This window comes from Scyliorhinus torazame, chromosome 3 (assembly GCF_047496885.1).
Source record: "Scyliorhinus torazame isolate Kashiwa2021f chromosome 3, sScyTor2.1, whole genome shotgun sequence".
NCBI classification, from domain to species: Eukaryota; Metazoa; Chordata; class Chondrichthyes; order Carcharhiniformes; family Scyliorhinidae; genus Scyliorhinus; species Scyliorhinus torazame.
The window spans coordinates 156297365-156315635 of NC_092709.1; the positions used below are offsets into that span (position 1 = coordinate 156297365).

At 45.6% G+C, this 18271-nt stretch overlaps 1 protein-coding gene across 2 annotated transcripts in view; it reads left to right on the forward strand.

The window, feature by feature from the left end:
• The window catches only part of lap3 (leucine aminopeptidase 3), a 62951-nt gene that overhangs the window by 13327 nt on the left and 31353 nt on the right, over positions 1-18271 (forward strand). For both annotated transcript variants that reach the window (XM_072496443.1, XM_072496441.1), the window contains exons 4-7: positions 2534-2639; positions 3986-4145; positions 4985-5149; positions 16728-16886. In XM_072496443.1, coding sequence (XP_072352544.1) covers positions 2534-2639; positions 3986-4145; positions 4985-5149; positions 16728-16886 — 590 coding nt within the window. The remainder of the gene's footprint in view (positions 1-2533; positions 2640-3985; positions 4146-4984; positions 5150-16727; positions 16887-18271) is intronic.

Genomic DNA, 18271 nt, shown 5'->3' on the forward strand with positions numbered 1-18271 from the left:
GCCATGAGGTCATGTTGCAGCTGTACAAAACTCTGGTGCGGCCGCATTTGGAGTATTACGTGCAATTCTGGTCGCTGCATTATAGGAAGGATGTGGAAGCATTGGAAAGGATGCAGAGGAGATTTACCAGAATGTTGCCTGGTATGGAGGGAAGATCTTATGAGGAAAGGCTGAGGGACTTGAGGCTGTTTTCGTTAGAGAGAAGCAGGTTAAGAGGTGACTTAATTGAGGCATACAAGATGATCAGAGGATTGGATAGGGTGGACAGTGAGAGCCTTTTTCCTCGGATGGTGATGTCTAGCACGAGGGGACATAGCTTTAAATTGAGCGGAGATAGATATAAGACAGATGTCAGAGGTAGGTTCTTTACTCAGAGAGTAATAAGGGCCTGGAATGCCCTGCCTGCAACAGTAGTGGACTCGCCAACACTAAGGGCATTCAAATGGTCATTGGATAGACATATGGACGATAAGGGAATAGTGTAGATGGGCTTTAGAGTGGTTTCACAGGTCGGCGCAACATCGAGGGCCGAAGGGCCTGTACTGCGCTGTAATGTTCTATGTTCTATTTGGAAGAAAATGGGCTTATCAGTGATAGGCAACATGGTTTTGTGCAGGGAAGGTCATGTCTTATCAACTTAATAGAATTCTTTGAGGAAGTGACAAAGTTGATTGATGAGGGAAGGGCTGTAGATGTCATATACATGGACTTCAGTAAGGCATTTGATAAGGTTCCTCATGGTAGGCTGATGGAGAAAGTGAAGTCTCATGGGGTCCAGGGTGTACTAGCTAGATGGAGAAAGAACTGGCTGGGCAACAGGAGACAGATAGTAGTAGTGGAAGGGAGTTTCTCAAAATGGAGAACTGTGACCAGTGATGTTCCACAGGGACCACTGTTGTTTGTGATATACATAAATGATCTGGAGGAAGATATAGGTGGTCTGATTAGCAAGTTTGCAGATGACACTAACATTGGTGGAGTAGCAGATAGTGAAGGGGACTGTCAGAGAATACAGCAGAATATAGATAGATTGGAGAGTTGGGCGGAGAAATGGCAGATGGAGTTCAATCCGGGCAAATGCAAGGTGATGCATTTTAGAAGATCCAATTCAAGAGCGAACTATACGGTAAATGAAAAAGCCCTGGGGAAAATTGATGTACAGAGAGATCTGGGTGTTCAGGACCATTGTACCCTGAAGGTGGCTGCGCAGGTCGATAGAGTGGTCAAGGAGGCATAAGGCATGCTTTCCTTCATCGGAAGGGGTATTGAGTACAAGAGTTTGCAGGTCATGTTACAGTTGTATAAGACTTTGGTTCGGCCACATTTGGAATACTGCGTACAGTTCTGGTCGCCACATTACCAAAAGGATGTGTATGCTTTGGAGAAGGTGCAGAGGAGGTTCACCAGGATTTGCCTGGTATGGAGGGCGCCAGCTATGAAGAGAGGTTGAGTAGATTAGGATTATTTTCATTAGAAAGACGGAGGTTGAGGGGGGGACCTCATTGAGGTCTACAAAATCTTGAGAGGTATAGACAGGGTGGATAGCAAAAAGCTTTTTCCCAGAGTGGGGGCCTCAATTACTAGGGGTCATGAGTTCAAGGTGAGAGGGGAAAAGTTTAAGGGAGATATGTGTGAAAAGTTCTTTATGCAGAGGGTGGTGGGTGCCTGGAACTCAATGCCGGCGGAGGTGGTAGAGGCGGGCACGATAGCATCATTTAAGATGTATCTAGACAGATACATGAATGGGCAGGGAACAGAGGGATACAGATCCTTAGAAAATAGGCGACAGTTTTAGATTGAGGATCTGGATCGCCGAAGGGCCAGTTCCTGTGCTATAATTTTTCTTTGTTCTTTGTTCTTTCTTTGATCTCAGTGCTCCCAAACTTGTGTCTTTACATGACGCCGCCTCCATCCGCTCCCACCATGAACCCTCCCCCACTACCCACTTCCTAATCATGGGTATATTAGCCGCCCGGTAGTAATTGCAAAAGTTCGGCAGCGCCAACCCCCCCCCCCCCCAAAACTACGCTCCAAGAATACTTTCTTCACTCACGGGGTTTTACCCGCCCACACAAAGCCCGCAATAACCTTATTCGCCCGCTTGAAAAAGGCCCTTGGGATGAAGATGGAGAGGCACTGAAAGACAACAGAAATCTGGGGAGGCTCCAACCACTTCTTAAGCATTCTAAGTTTGCTTCACGATAATGCACATTTCACTTTCCCTTGTTGTATCTTGTTCAGGCCACTAGATGGAGCACTCTATTTCTTGTATATGTATAAATATCTGAGCACAGTACCACAGAAGTGGTTAGTTGATCATGGAATTCTCTATGTTAGTAAAGCATAATCATGCAGCAATCCATGCTTCACCTAGACTGACTTGTTCTCTCAACGTAGGAAGGTAAAGGCAGAGGATGAAGAAGAAGATAAAGCTACTAGTTAATATGAAAATGAAGTACTATTAGTATGCAATTATATGAAGATTATGATGTTCATGTTCTTAATCATAAAAAACGATGTTTTGCTTTAATAGGATTTCCCTCATGTTGTAGTTGTTGGGCTTGGTGACAAAAATGCTGGAATTAATAATTTGGAACAGTATGATGAAGGCAAAGAAAATATTCGAGCTGCCATAGCGGGTAAAGTGTGCTCTTGGTTAATTTGCATGTGATGGTTATTAACATCAACTGCAAATGTAATGAGTGACATGTTAAAGTAAAACTATTGTTTGAAGTTTTGGGATATGTTTAAGCTGATAAAGGGACCTAGTCTAGAGAAGTTTGGTATGGACTGCGTTGTTATTACCATTCCTTTTGAGTTCCTACTTTTTGTCAAGGTCAAAAATGGATAGATATTGATGTGAGACCAGGTAAGGGTTGGCTTCATGCCTTGAATTGAAATTTGCTGCTGTTTATAATTCAACACATCTCAATGACAAATAACTTCACATCATGAGACACAAATAAGTAAAACATAGACCTTTTTAAAAAAAAAAAGACCTTTGCTGGTTTGATCACTGTAAAATGTCCGGACAGCCACTTAAAAAACAACCTTCCAGTTTGAAACTGAACAGGTAGAACCCTCAACTCTTTAAAGGATTTGTATGTTTCAGCTCCTAAGCAATATTCAACTTAGTTTAAAAAAAATACTGCAACAAAGCACAGGATTGATATCAGGAAACTTCTTCCCAAGCAAGTGACCTACGTATGGAATACATTCACAGCTAGAGTAACCCTCTTGGGGCAGCACGGTAGCATAATGGTTAGCACAGTTGCTTCACAGCTCCAGGAGATTCCCGGCTTGGGTCACTGTCTGGAGTCTGCAAGTTCTCCCCGTGTCTGCGTGGGTTTCCTCCGGGTGCTCCGGTTTCCTCACGCAGTCCAAAGATGTGCGGGTTAGGTGGATTGGCCATGCTAAATTGCCCTGAGTGTCCAAGAAGGTTAAATGGGGGTTACGGGGATAGGGTAGATACGTGGGCTTGAGTAGGGTGCTCTTTGTAAGAGCCGGTCCAGACTCGATGAGCCGAATGGCCTCCTTCTGCATTGTAAATTCTATGATGATTCTATGAGGCAAAAACCTAGAACCTTTCAGAAACAGTGTGATACTGCTATGGGGGAAACATTCGGTTCTTTCTGATTTAGATGGGCTGACTGGACTTACTCATTTGTAACTATCTGAGGAAATATATATATTTTAGCGCAAAAATAACTAGAAAATAATTGTGCCTGTGTTAACATCACAACCACTTTACAAATACCTCCTTACAATGTAAAAATTCCAGGCAATCTAAAATTATTGTTTGAGATCAAGTACTCTCATTCACAATTCTGCATGACTTTTCACTTCACCAAGAGTGGTTTTGAAACCTGATGTGCAGCATTTGATTATAATGAATAACAGGTCAACCAAATAATTTTGACTGTTTAGTGGAAATATATGCAGAGTGCTTTCATGATCGAAAATTTAGCATCTGAATTACTTATAGTTGGATGCAGACAGTTACAAGACCTAGAGGTTTCTCTGGTGGAAGTCGATCCATGCGGGGATGCCCAGTGTGCAGCAGAAGGATCTATTTTGGGTTTGTTTGAGTATAATGAGCTGAAGAAGAAAAAGAAGACAGGCGTCACTGTGAAACCATTTAGAAGGTATTGATACAGTACATATTTGCATAATGCATGCTGTAAGTTATACAAAGGATTTTCTATTTATTCAGTTATACGTTGGAAATCTGCACTTGACCGAGGCACTGAATTGTTAAACACCTATTATCATTATCATTCTCTAACTTTATATTCGCTGTGGCCCTATCTGAATTCAGCAATAATTTAACACAGCTGTTGCATAGTTTTCTGATTTGGATGTAAATCTGTGCTCTGAATCCTGCATGTTGTCCTCTGATTTTAGCTGCAGTGTTGGTCAGTATAGTACCATCACTTACAACTCTATTTTCGGTGTGTTTAGTTTTGATTGTTGCCTGAGATCTCCACACGTTGACTGGCCAGCAAAGTGTTTCCAGCTTTTGGTTTTGTTGCAGATTTCCAGCATCTGTAGATTTTTCCTTTGTGCTTTCTACGTCGATTTTACTGACTTTTTAAAAATGTGGATTATGATTAAACCTATTTATTCACCCAAAATAAACACTTTTGCGATATTCAGTGTTGTAAATAATTAAGCATGGAAGTTTTGGGTCGATTTCTGCAGTTTGGAACAAAATCCTTTGAAAGGAGAAAAGCTTTGGTTCAGCAACAGCATAAATTGCCCGCGTTACCCTTCATTGCTGTAATCGTCTGGCGATTATGAAAATTGCTATATAAATGCAAGTCTTTTCTTTCGCATAAATACTGAAGATGCACAATTTGATATTTTTTGATTTGTTCATCTGATCTATTTATTTGGTCACACATCTAACAGATGAATATTTTGGCTTTGTTAAAATGTAATGACTTTAACATTTACATTTAAAAATAAATAATCTTTTTGCAAGTTTTGAAGATGAAACATGGCAGAAAGGAGTTCTGTATGCTGAAGGACAGAATTTAGCACGACATTTGATGGAAGCACCAGCTAACTACATAACTCCAACCAGTTTTGCAGGGACCATTCAACAAGCAGTACATTCAACAGGTGAAAAGGTCAAAGTGCACATAAGGTAATTGTGATATCATGTTCTGAGAATGGTAATATTAAATGTGGAGTTACTGTACTAGGAAAAGGCTGAGGTGGCAGAATACGAATGATTAATTCCCAGCTTTTATTAATTTATATTCCAGACGATGGGTGGTATGGTTCGCACAATAAATGCTTCTCTACTTACCATTTCCTCCGACTATATATTACCTTTAAGATACTCCATTAACTCTTGATGCCTAGCGGTCAGGCGCCAGGCAGATGTGCATGCACACACGACTTGCACTGTATCTGCTGCCGCATGTGCAGTTTCCGCCATTGCTAACATGACTGGTGTGTGCCTCTCAGCGGTGCCAGTAATAATTTATACTTGTGTTAGGTGAAGTTATCACGCTACTCGCTCAGCCACTCTCTCAGGCTTTAGATAACAATGTCACTCAGCCTTCACCTCTCGGAACCTGCAGCTTACGGAACCGTTCTGTCCATCATTGCCATGCACTCTCCGCCTCCTTTCCTGAGCCCTTGCGCCCCTCTCCTACACTCAGTGCCGTTCAGTGCTCACGACTCTAGCCGTTGCTAGCCAGTCCATTGGTCTCTCCCTTGCTCCCTTCAGTACTTGGCATTTTGCTCTGTAGACCCACTCCTTATCTTCTCTTTGTGCTTTCTATTTACAGTGATGGGTCAAATCCCTTCCCATTCACTCTCACTGCACACATACACAATGTAAACCCCTTCCATTCTTAGGTCTGCACTATCTTTGTTGCAGGCCACTGTCTGGAATATCTAATAATAATAATCTTTATTAGTGTCACAAGTAGGCTTACATTAACACTGTAATGAAGTTTCTGTGAAAATCCCCTAGTCGCCACACTAGGGAGAATTCATAATATCCAATTTACCTAAGCACATCTTTTGGGACCTGTGGGGAGAAACTGGAGCACTCGGAGGAAACCCACGCAGACTGGGGGGAGAACGTGCAGAAGCTGCACAGACAGTGACCTAACCCGGATCGGGCTAACCACTGTGCTATCGTGTGGGGCAAGGTTTCAGATGTTTTTTTAAAAAATATATTTTATTAAAGTTTTCAAACAGAATTTTTCCATTTTACAAATCAACATAAAAATAGTACAGTAACTGATAAATAACATTATTTAAATAATATAGTGAACTAACAAAGTAACAAAAAATAGTGCCCCCCCCCCCTCCTCCTCCCTGGGCTGCTGCTGCTGACGATCTATTTTCCCTTAACGTTCCGTGAGATAGTCAAGGAACGGTTGCCACCGCCCGGAGAACCCCTGAGCCGACCCACTCAGCGCAAATTTTATTCGTTCTAGTTTTATAAACCCTGCCATATCGTTTATCCAGGCCTCCACACCGGGGGGTTTCGCTTCCTTCCACATGAGTAAGATCCTTCGCCGGGCTATCAGGGACGCAAAGACCAAAATATTGGCCTCTTTCGCCTCCTGCACTCCCGGCTCTTCCGCTACCCCAAATATCGCTAACCCCCAGCCTGGCTTGACCCGGACCTTCACCTTTGAGATCACCTTTGCCACTCCCCTCTGCCACTCCCCTCCAGTACTCATCCAGTGCCGGACACGACCAGAACATGTGTGTGTGGTTCGCCGGGCTTCCCAAGCACCTCCCGCACTTGTCCTCCATTCCGAAGAACCTGCTCAGTCTTGCTCCCGTCATATGTGCTCTGTGTAGAACCTTAAATTGAATCAGGCTAAGCCTGGCACATGAAGACGAGGAGTTTACCTTGCTTAGGGCATCAGCCCACAGACCCTCCTCAATCTCCTCTCCCAGCTCTTCTTCCCATTTTCTCTTCAGCTCCTCTACCATCGCCTCCCCCTCGTCTCTCATCTCCTGATATATTTCGGACACTTTGCCCTCCCCGACCCATACCCCAGAAATCACTCTATCCTGGATCCCCTGTGTCGGGAGCAGCGGAAATTCCCTCACCTGTTGCCTCGTAAACGCCCTCACTTGCATGTATCTGAAATTGTTCCCCGGGGGCAACTCATACTTTCCCTCCAGCGCTCCCAGGCTCGGAAACGTCCCGTCTATAAACAAATCTCTCAGTTTCCTAATTCCTGCTCGTTGCCAGCTCTGGAACCCTCCGTCCATCCTTCCTGGGACAAACCTGTGGTTATTCCTGATAGGGGACCACACCGAGGCACCCGTCACCCCCCTGTGTCGCCTCCACTGCCCCCAGATCCTTAAGGTTGCCACCACCACTGGGTTTGTGGTATACCTTTTCGGGGAGAGCGGCAGCGGCGCCGTCACCAGCGCCTTTAGGCTCGTTCCTTTACAGGACGCCATCTCCAGCCTCTTCCACGCCGCCCCCTCTCCCTCCCTCATCCACTTACAAACCATCGCCACATTGGCGGCCCAGTAGTAGTCGTCCAGGCTCGGCAACGCCAGTCCCCCTCTGTCCCTGCTACGCTGCAGGAACCCCCTCCTTACCCTCGGGGTCTTCCCTGCCCACACAAAGCTCATAATGCTCCTGTCTATTTTCTTGAAAAAGGCCTTTGTGATCAGAATGGGGAGACATTGAAACACGAAAAGAAACCTCGGGAGAACCATCATTTTTACCGCCTGCACTCTGCCCGCCAATGAGAGCGGCAGCATATCCCACCTCTTGAAATCCTCCTCCATCTGCTCCACCAGCCGTGTCAGATTAAGTCTGTGTAGAGTTCCCCAGCTCCTAGCTACCTGGATCCCCAAATATCGGAAGCTCCTTTCCACTCTGCTTAACGGCAGGGCGTCTATTCCTCTTCCCTGGTCCCCAGGGTGTATTACAAAAAGCTCGCTCTTCCCCATATTTAGCCTGTATCCCGAAAAATCTCCAAACTCCCTCAATATCTGCATAACCTCTGTCATCCCCTCTACAGGGTCCGCAACATATAGCAGTAAGTCATCTGCGTAGAGTGACACTCTATGTTCCTCTCCCCCTCTAACCACCCCACTCCATTTCTTAGAGTCTCTCAACGCTATGGCCAGTGGTTCAATTGCCAACGCGAACAGTAATGGGGACAGGGGACACCCCTGCCTTGTTCCCCTGTGTAGCCGAAAATACTCCGATCTTTGCCGGTTTGTGACTACACTTGCCACTGGGGCCCCATTTGGAGTCTGACCCATCTGACAAACCCCTCCCCGAACCCAAACCTCCTCAACACCTCCCATAAATACTCCCACTCTACCCTATCGAATGCCTTCTCCGCATCAATCGCCACCACTATCTCTGCCTCCCCCTCTGCTGGGGGCATCATTATCACCCCCAGCAGCTGTCGAACGTTGACATTCAGTTGTCTCCCCTTTACAAACCCTGTCTGGTCTTCATGCACCACTCCCGGGACACAATCCTCTATCCTCGTCGCCAGCACTTTTGCCAGCAGCTTGGCGTCTACATTTAGGAGTGAGATAGGCCTATATGACCCGCATTGCAGCGGATCTTTATCCCGCTTCAGGATTAGTGATATCGTCGCCTCCGACATTGTCGGGGGTAGTATCCCCCCTTCTTTGGCCTCGTTAAAGGTTCTCGCCAGCAGCGGGGCCAACAGGTCCACATATTTCCTGTAGAATTCCCCCGGGAACCCGTCTGGTCCCGGGGCCTTCCCTGCTTGCATGTTCCCCAGTCCTTTAGTCACCTCATCCACCTCAATTGGCGCCCCCAGACCTGCCACCTCCTGCTCCTCCACCCTCGGGAACATTAGTTGGTCCAGAAACTGTTGCATTCCCTCTTTTCCCTCCGGGGGTTGGGACTTATATAGCCTCTCATAGAAGGTCTTAAACACCTCATTTACCTTCCCTGCTCTCCGCTCCGTAGTTCCCGTTTCATCCCCAACTCCCACAATCTCCGTCGCCGCTATCCTCTTGCGAAGTTGGTGGGCCAGCAGCCAGCTCGCCTTTTCCCCATACTCATATCTCATCCCCTGCGCCTTCCTCCACTGTGCCTCTGCCTTTCCTGTGGTCAGCAGGTCAAACTCCGTCTGAAGTCTTCGCCTCTCTCTATATAGTCCTTCGTCCGGGGCCTCCGCATATCTTTTATCCACCCTCAAAATCTCCCCCACTAATCTCTCCCTTTCTTTGCCCTCTTGTTTCTCCTTGTGTGCTCTAATGGAGATCAACTGTCCCCTAACCACCGCCTTCAGCGCTTCCCATACTACCCCCACCTGGACCTCGCCATCGTCATTGACCTCCAGGTATCTCTCAATACATCCCGCACCCTTCCACAGACCCCCTCATCCGCCAATAGTCCCACATCCAGTCGCCAGAGTGGGCGCTGCTCCCTCTCCTCTCCTAATTCCAGATCCACCCAGTGCGGGGCATGGTCTGAAACGGCTATGGCCGAGTACTCCGTTCCTGCCACCTTCGAGATCAGTGCCCTACTCAGAACAAAGAAATCTATTTGGGAGTATACCTTGTGGACATGGGAGAAAAAGGAGAACTCTTTGGCCAACGGCCTAGCAAATCTCCACGGACCCACTCCCCCCCCCCCCCCCATTTGTTCCATGAACCCCCTAAGCACCTTGGCCGCTGCCGGCCTTCTTCCGATCCTGGATCTAGACCGGTCTAGCCCTGGATCCAGCACAGTATTGAAGTCGTCCCCCCCCCCCCTTACCAGGCTTCCCACCTCCAGGTCCGGGATACGTCCCAGCATCCACTTCATAAATCCCGCGTCATCCCAGTTCGGGGCATATACATTTACCAGCACAACCTCCTTTCCCTGCAATCTACCACTCACCATCACATATCGGGTCCCGCACACCCACCCATCCCCCAGGCGGCGCCTTCCCATCCCGACCACCTCTTCTCTTGCCAGCTCCCCCTTGCACTCAGCAGCAGCAACCCAGTTAGTCCCACCCCCCCACCCCCGTTAGATCCCCATCTAGCATGGTTACTCCCCCCATGATGCTTCCGAAAGTCAGCTAACTCTAACTGACCCCGGCTTCCCCCGTTCTCTCTTTGACCCCCCTGCGTGTGGAACTCTCTTCCTTCCTGCGCCTATCTTCCCGCCATAGCGCGGGAAAAACCCCGCGCTTCCCTATCGGCCCCGCCCCCTATGGCGCAGCTCCCTCATTCCCCATCCCCCCTCTCAGTCCTTTTTTCCACCGGCGCCCATTTCTCCGTGTCCCCCCATCTAGAGGAGAGAAATTCTCCATCTGTCGTTTCAATATTATAAACCTCCCATTCCCCAATTTACACCTCTGTACCACAACTTCGATGTTTCCCCCCCAACATCAGTCTCTCAGTTCTAGTCCAGTTTCTCTTCTTGGATGAAGGTCCATGCCTCATCCGCCGTTTCAAAGTAGTAGTGCTTGCCCTGATGCGTGACCCACAATCGCGCTGGTTGCAGCATTCCAAACTTTATTTTCTTCCTGTGAAGCACCACCTTGGCCCGATTGAAGCTCGCCCTCCTTCTCACCACCTCCGCGCTCCAGTCCTGATACGCTCGTATCACCGCATTGTCCCACCTGCTACTCTGTACCTTCTTGGCCCAGCTCAAAACAGCCTCTCTGTCCGTGAAGCGGTGAAATCTCACCACTATCGCCCTTGGTAGTTCTCCCGCCTTTGGTCTTCTCACAAGGACCCGGTGAGCCCCTTCCACCTCCAGGGGGCCCGATGGGGCCTCAGCTCCCATTAGCGTATGGAGCATCGTGCTCACATAAGCCCCAACGTCAGCTCCCTCCGTTCCTTCGGGGAGACCGAGAATCCGGAGGTTCTTCCTCCTCGAGCTGTTCTCCAGGGCTTCCAGCCTTTCGATACATCTCTTATGTAGCACCTCATGCGTCTCCGTTTTTACCACCAGGCCCTGTATCTCATCCTCGTTCTCAGATGCCTTTGCCTTCACTCCATGGAGCTCTATCGCCTGGACCTTTTGTGTTTCCTTCAGCCCATCGATTGCCAATAACATCAGCGCCAGCACCTCCTTCTTTAGTTCCTCCACACACCGTCGGAGGAATTCCTGCTGGTCCGGGCCCCATGTCGCCTGGGCTCCATCCGCCGCCATCTTGCTCCTTCCTTCTCTTCTCTGCCGCTGCTCCAAAGGATCCTTCGCAATCTGGCCACTGCCACTGGTCTTTTCCCTACACATCCGGGGGGGGGCACCTTCCTTCGTCACCCCACACTGGGTTTGGTCTGAAAAAATTTCCGTTGGGGCTCCTGAAAAGAGCCCAAAAGTCCGTTAGAACGGGAGCTGCCGAAACGTGCGGCTTAGCAGTGCATTGCCGCAACCGGAAGTCCGTTTTCAGATGTTTTACCCAACATTCTCCTGCACAACATTCCTCAAACCTTGAAGCTTTGTCCATTCTTGATCACCTTGCCATGCCCCTATCTAAGCAGCCAACATGTTCACTGGCCCTCATCTTTTGCCATCCTCCACCTATCCCTCACAGTCACCCATCACAAATGTTGTCCCTCCATTCTCTCAAAACATTCTATTTCACTCACTTGCTCTCTGCTTTCTCTCCTTTCACAATTCCAGGGAGAGGCAGTGGAGAGTCCTTAAGGCTGCAGGACTCAAAATCCCTGCTCAACTTGATGTTGATGCTGAACCTCAGGGATCATCCATGAAGACAGTTCAGGAGCAGAATTGTCTGAGATTCTTTCAGCATTTTCAGAGATATTGTTCACCCTTGAGAGATTGGGGGAGTTTATCTCTACTATGAGTGCCATGGTGTCTCAGGCCTTTGTGCTGATATCTATTTCAGGTGAAGTATGACCACCTGCAAGGACAATCAGACATGGCAGGCATGCTTGCCCAGACCATTGACCTGCACACCTGTCGTGGAAATTATAATAAAGACAAATTCTTCGAGTTTCGTTAAAAGATATTTATTTGACACAAATATATTTGTGGAGAGGCCTGTCTGGCTAAGCAGCCATTCCACAGCACTCTGAGATTCGACCGAAGGAAGCATATTTTTATAGTCTGAAATAACAGCTTGAAGTAAACAGCCATGTTTATATTGAATAGACCTTGGAAAGTACGTAAGATGAAATACATAGTACGTATGTTCTTGCCCTTGGCGAAAAACAACTCGAGTACGCATTTTGTTATCTTTCGGAGGACAATACTAAGCAGTATTTTGTTGACGTTACCTGACCTACTTATTTTCGTTCTAAAGCAGTGTTGAACTATAGTCAAGCATTTCCCAACATGCTTCTAGATTGGCAACTCATTAATTTCCCTTCCACAACACCTGATCTGTCAGTTGAAGTAGGATGGAGGAAAGCCCTTTCAATGCCTTACTGAAATGCAGCCAAGTGCTGTCTAGTTCAGTGCTAGCAGGTGAATGCAGGTGCATCATGCGAGGGAACATGTAGAAAAGGCACATGACAATGAGGCCTCTTCTCAAGGCATGCCACTTCTCATGCCTTTCCTCCACTCCTGAGGCTGTGCCTCACATGTTGCCTCCTGCTCTAATGACGAGTCTACCCACAAATCCAGTAGCCTTTAGCACTGCCCTCAAAGATTCCAAAACCCAGAAGGCAACTGCTACAGGCATTTCAATCAGAGCAGAGGAACAAACAGCCTGTATTTAGTGCTGTTAAAGCCGTAGATGTGGCACTTCATAGGATAACAGAAAGCAAGAGAGCAAAGCTTCTTGTTGCAGAAGGGTTCTTGGGAGTTTATAACAATACCAATTTCACTATGTGTATGAACATTTCAATGAACAGAGCAGGTTATTTGAAGTCTCCATTGTACTGCCATCTCCATTGTTGCCACCTCAATTCCAAATAGACACTTGCCTTCTTGACAATGTTATCAGTGTGGAAGATGAGCAAAGGGTATGGATGTAATGGAAGGAACCTTGGCTTTTGGTGCCTTATCCTTTTCCCCTCGTGGGAATGTACTTGAATTGTACGTGAACCGTTGCCCCTTTATAGATAACCCATTGTTCAGTTATAGTTTTGCCTGCCAATCTTAGATTCCAGTTTATCCAGGGCAAATCTGTTCTCACTTGAGTGAAATTGGCACTCCTTCAATTCAGTATTATTGCTTTTGATTATTGCTTTTGATTGCTCCTGCTCTTCCTTAATAGCTAACTGTAACCTTATGACATTATGGTAACTGTTTCCTAAATATCCCTCTACTGACTCTTGATCTATTTGCCTGTGTTGTTTCCCAGAGCCTCCTTCCTGTTGGGCTGGAAACATACTGATCAAGAAAATTATTTTGAACACACTTCAGAAACTCTTAGTCTTCTCTGCCTTTTACACTTTCCCAGTCTCTCAGTACCCGTTATCGCTATTCTATGCAGCTCTTTCTGTGTGTACTTATATCTTCCACACCAGTGGTAGTGCTCCTCACAGGTTTAATCAGCTTTGTCCTCAAAGTGTAATCCTTGTCTGCAGGGGCCAACAGCCAAATCTGTTGGAGGTACAATGATGTGTGGGACATGTAATGGTCTCATAATTAAGAATCATTGGAACTTCAGGATATTGTGCACAGACATGGATGGAAATCTTCCAGTGGTTGTATGCCAACTGAACCATGATGGATTGGAATCCATTTTGATTGATGGATTTTCCTGTATGATCTAAGGCTGCCTTGATTGTCATGTGTGCAGTCTATGAATCCCTGATACTCTGAAATCAACAAATGCAGCAAACATGAGTGCTCTGGGTCATTATTATTAAAGTGGATGTTAGTGGCAGCATTGCCAAACATAGCATCTATCAGAGGAGATACAGTTGTGGATAGCAGAGTGTGAAATCCTGCAAATGCCACCAGCAGATCCCTGGGAGGAGCTGGATGAGAAGAAAGATAGTGTTTATGTTGATGGACACTTGACACTGGAAGAAAAACTTGTTCCAGGAGGCTGCGGATTTCAGCAACCTTCTGCGACAAACGACTGAGTCTGAGGCACTCTTGCTCTATTATGTCAAGGAAAGTGCTTCTCTGCCTGTCAATTATATGCTGTGAGTTTTCAAGCTGGAACTCTGTCCTGTGGAGTGGCAGGTAACAGTGGAGAAGAACAACTGCTGTTGCTGTGGGTATTACTTCTCTTGTTCTTCAAGGTCCATTGTTTTGCTGCAAATGCTGTTCTCATGCTGCAGTAAGGGATGACAGCAAGAAAATGCGGATCAAGTGAACAAAGTCCATGGGTGAAATGCCTTCAATAAAGTTGGATATCACATATGAAGTAGTGAAAACACCCTCCCAGAACAAATCCTGTGAGCACAAGCCTTCTCCTCGGCAGGGAAGCAGTGATAGTTTAATTCTGACTTGTTTGAAAGCTTTTAAAATGTAATTGCTCAGTGGATTCCTGCTGTACTCTTGCCCAGGCAGGTTTCACACAGCTTAGGAAACCCATATGTTGGCTGTCAAACCCAGACTGTATAAAGGTGGATTCAATTGCCTCTTTACATATTTAAATTAGGGACCTGACATTTCCACACAATTTCCCCACTCCTACAAGTGTGCTCTTGTAAAAGATGAAAGAGAGTGGGATCATGTTTGAGGTTCTGATCCACTGGCATTTCTGTGGGGGTTTAACCCTCCCACCTGCCCTCTTAGCAGCTAAAATTCTGCCTATTGCGTTTGTGTTGTAAAAATAAATGAAGAGTTTTGTTTTCTTGTTCGAGACAGACAGTTGGCAGTCTTATTACCAGCTGATGTAATTTGGCTGATGGCTGAGATAGGTTTGTGTTTGTTTCTTAGCAAAGTACAGAGCAACAGTAATTCCGGATTATTTGTATTTAACTGTTGCGAATAAAAAAACTGTAAGGACCAACTTCACTCCCCCTAACCCAGTGAACTGAAGTAAGGAATAGCTGAACCATGCACACCAGAAAGATGTGAGGCCGAATTCCCCATTGCTTGAGTTAGCTGACAATGCTTTGCGTCAAAATTCATAATGACTATTTTGACAAAGTGCTGGAGGGCACCAATTGCTTGTGAAATCATACCACTGAAAAAAGCAAAGAGAAACTGAATTTGGTGAGATAGGGTGAAAGGCTCCAAAGAAAAAGGCTGCAACCTACACTTACAAAAAGTGGCATGTTCAACAGAAGGTCTGCACCAGAAGAATTTCAGTATTGTTGTACAACTGTTTGTTCAGATTCAAAAACTCTTAAAAGGCAGCAGTGTCTTAAGTTGACCAATTAAAAATTTATGTCATTATCCAGCACTTAATTTCAAATATATACACGTGAGATTTTCATGTACCCAAGAGCCAAGTCTTTATAAATGATTCACTATATTGGATTGTGGGAAAATTTACACTGAGGAAGTCCTTAACTGATTTCCAGAAAATGCACAGAAAATAGGCTGTAGCCGTATGAATTATTTTCAGACCTAGATCAATTTAGTATTGCTCTCAGTTGTGCTATGGAAGTCTATTGATTCTGTTACTTGACTAACAATTCTGGATTAATAATCTAGAAAATGAGTGTTCAAATCCCACCCTTGCATGAAGAACAGTTATTGGAAATTCTAGTATCAGTAAAAACTTCGGCAAGAAGATTAGAAAAGCAGTATACTATTTAAATAGAGAAGCCCCGGGTCATTGTCCTTGTGGATTTTGCACATTCTCCCAGTATCTGCTTGGGTCTCACCCCCACAACCCAAAGATGTACAGGGTAGGTGGATTGGCCATGCTAAATTGTCCCTTAATTGGAAAAGAGATGAAATGGAGAAATGTAGGACCTGGATGCCCTGGTATATGAACAAAGTTGCCATTTATTGCAAGGGAAATGGAATATAAAAGTGGAGAAGTTTTACTGCGGTTGTACAGGGCGTTGGTGAGACCATATCTGGAGCGCCATGTACAGTATTGGTCTCCTTATTTGAAAAAGGTTATGAGTGCATTGGAAACAGTCCCGAGAAGGTTCACTCAACTCATTCCTGGGATGAGTACTTACCTTATCAACAAAGGCTGAACAGGTTGGGCCTCTCCTCATTGCAGTTTAGAAGAATTAGAGGTAATCTTAGTAAAACATATAAGATCCTGAGGGATTTGATAGGATGGATACCATTGCGGATGTTTCTCTTGTGGGAGAGACATGGGAACATGGTTTAAGAATAAGAGGTCCCACTTAAGATTGAGATGAGGATTTATTTTTCTCTGAGGATCATTAGTCTGTGGAATTATCTTCTCCAGTAAGCAGTGGAGGCTGAGTCATTAAATTTATTCGAGGTTGAGTTATATAGATTTTTGATAGACAAGTGAGTCAAGGATTATGGAGGGCAGACAGAAAGGTGGAGTTGAGACAACAATCAGATCAGCTATAATTTTGTTGACTGATATGGCTTGAAGGACTGAATGCCCTATTCCTGCTCCTAAGTCCTGTGCCATCACAGAAGTGCTGGATTGCTGGAAAACCCCAACTGGTTAATTAATATTCATCGGGGAAGGTAACCTGCTGTCTTTACTGAGTGTGGTGTATACGTGACTCCAGTTGCACACCAATTTTGTTGTTTCTTAACTGAAATAACCCAGAAAGCAATTCTGGGAAACTAGGGATAAATGATCACTGATAGTCTTGCCATTAACAGTGAATTATAAAAGAATGGTAATTATGTATGACATTTTATTGAAGGCAGTTTCCAGTAATGTTTATTTTCTATACATTTCTTGCATTCTTCACAGACCCAAATCCTGGATTGAAGATCAGCAGATGGGAGCTTTCCTTAGTGTAGCCAAAGGCTCAGATGAAGAACCAATTTTCTTAGAGATTCACTATAATGGTTCCAAAGTCTCGGGTGAATCACCATTAGTCTTTGTAGGGAAAGGTATAACATTTGACAGGTAGGTTCTGACTTTGTTTCTTCTTTCGCTATAAATCGTTTCTTTTGTAATCTCTTGAAGTCCTCTATTGGCTTTCTAACCAGAATGTTGATTAAATAATAGGCTTGAAATTTAACTGAAACAAACAGGAAGGTTTGGGGCTGGGGAGGCGAGGTTCAAACTTCAGAAAATTAGGTGCCAACCCAAATCTGCCTCCAACCCATCCATTTTGAGCTTTAACTGAAATTGCAAATTGGGTTGGTAACCAATTTGATTCCAATGGAAGGTTGAAAAAATGAGAAAAAAAAGCATTTGAAATATGATAATGAGACTGGAAATCTAATTTTCATTCTATTTTTTGGGCTTTTACTGCTGTTGGCTGCCTTTCCTGAGTGTTGGGTGACACGGCAGCTTCATCAAGGTGAAGACAGTGGACTCAGGCTCCACATTTACCTCTTGATTGCAAGTACCTTTTCTGAGGAGCCCCCCCAATCGGACACTCCCTCAATGACCCTCCCCACTATGTCCTCATCTTCTCCACAAACCAGGCCTTAATTGTTCCCACAACCCAGGCCCCCTATCACCAGGCCCAAATCCTCCCTGTATCTCTATCCTTCCCACAAGATCAGGCACTGATCTCCCTTTAGTGCCATACCCCACTCTCCCCTGAACCACCTGAACCTGATCTCTTCCCACCCTCCCTCTAACCCTCGCAAGAGGTGATGATTTCTCTACTACTATTAGGCTTCGATTCTTCCCCATCCCCATTTAGGAGGCCTTGAATCTCCCTTACTACGAATCATCTGACTTCCTGCCTCCTAAACCCCACACTCTGCAAGATTCATTCAACCCATCAAGGATTTAATCTGCTCTGGCTAACCCTCCTCTGGTCAAATCCCTCCTTGATCAACCTCAAAGCCTGATCGACTTCCCACAATTGCAACAACTGTACCTCCTCCTGCCGCTATCAGTGACCACCACCCAACCCATCAGACATGTGAGCCTGGAGGCAAGGAACCAATCCGTAATATATATATTTTTTAGGGTCTTCTGACACATCAAGTATCGCCACCTCCGGACTCGGCACCACCCCACACCCAGAACCTAGGATATAACATCCGAGAAAACCCTGAACATTGTAGATCCATTGAAACTCCGTGGAGGGAATTCATACTTGCAGGTCACGCCAGTAAAAATTCTGCGCATAGTTTTTACTAAAGGTCCCATTATTGGTATTTCAGGAGAGTGCTATTCTGAAATTCTGACTTTGCAAACCCCCATGACGAAGGTAATATTTTCCCTGAATCAGAAGTTATTTTCCCATCTCTTTGTCTCCTAATGTGACGGCATTACTTACAAAATAAATTAAGGTTTTCATTGGATTTTCACCCAAAGTAAACCAGACC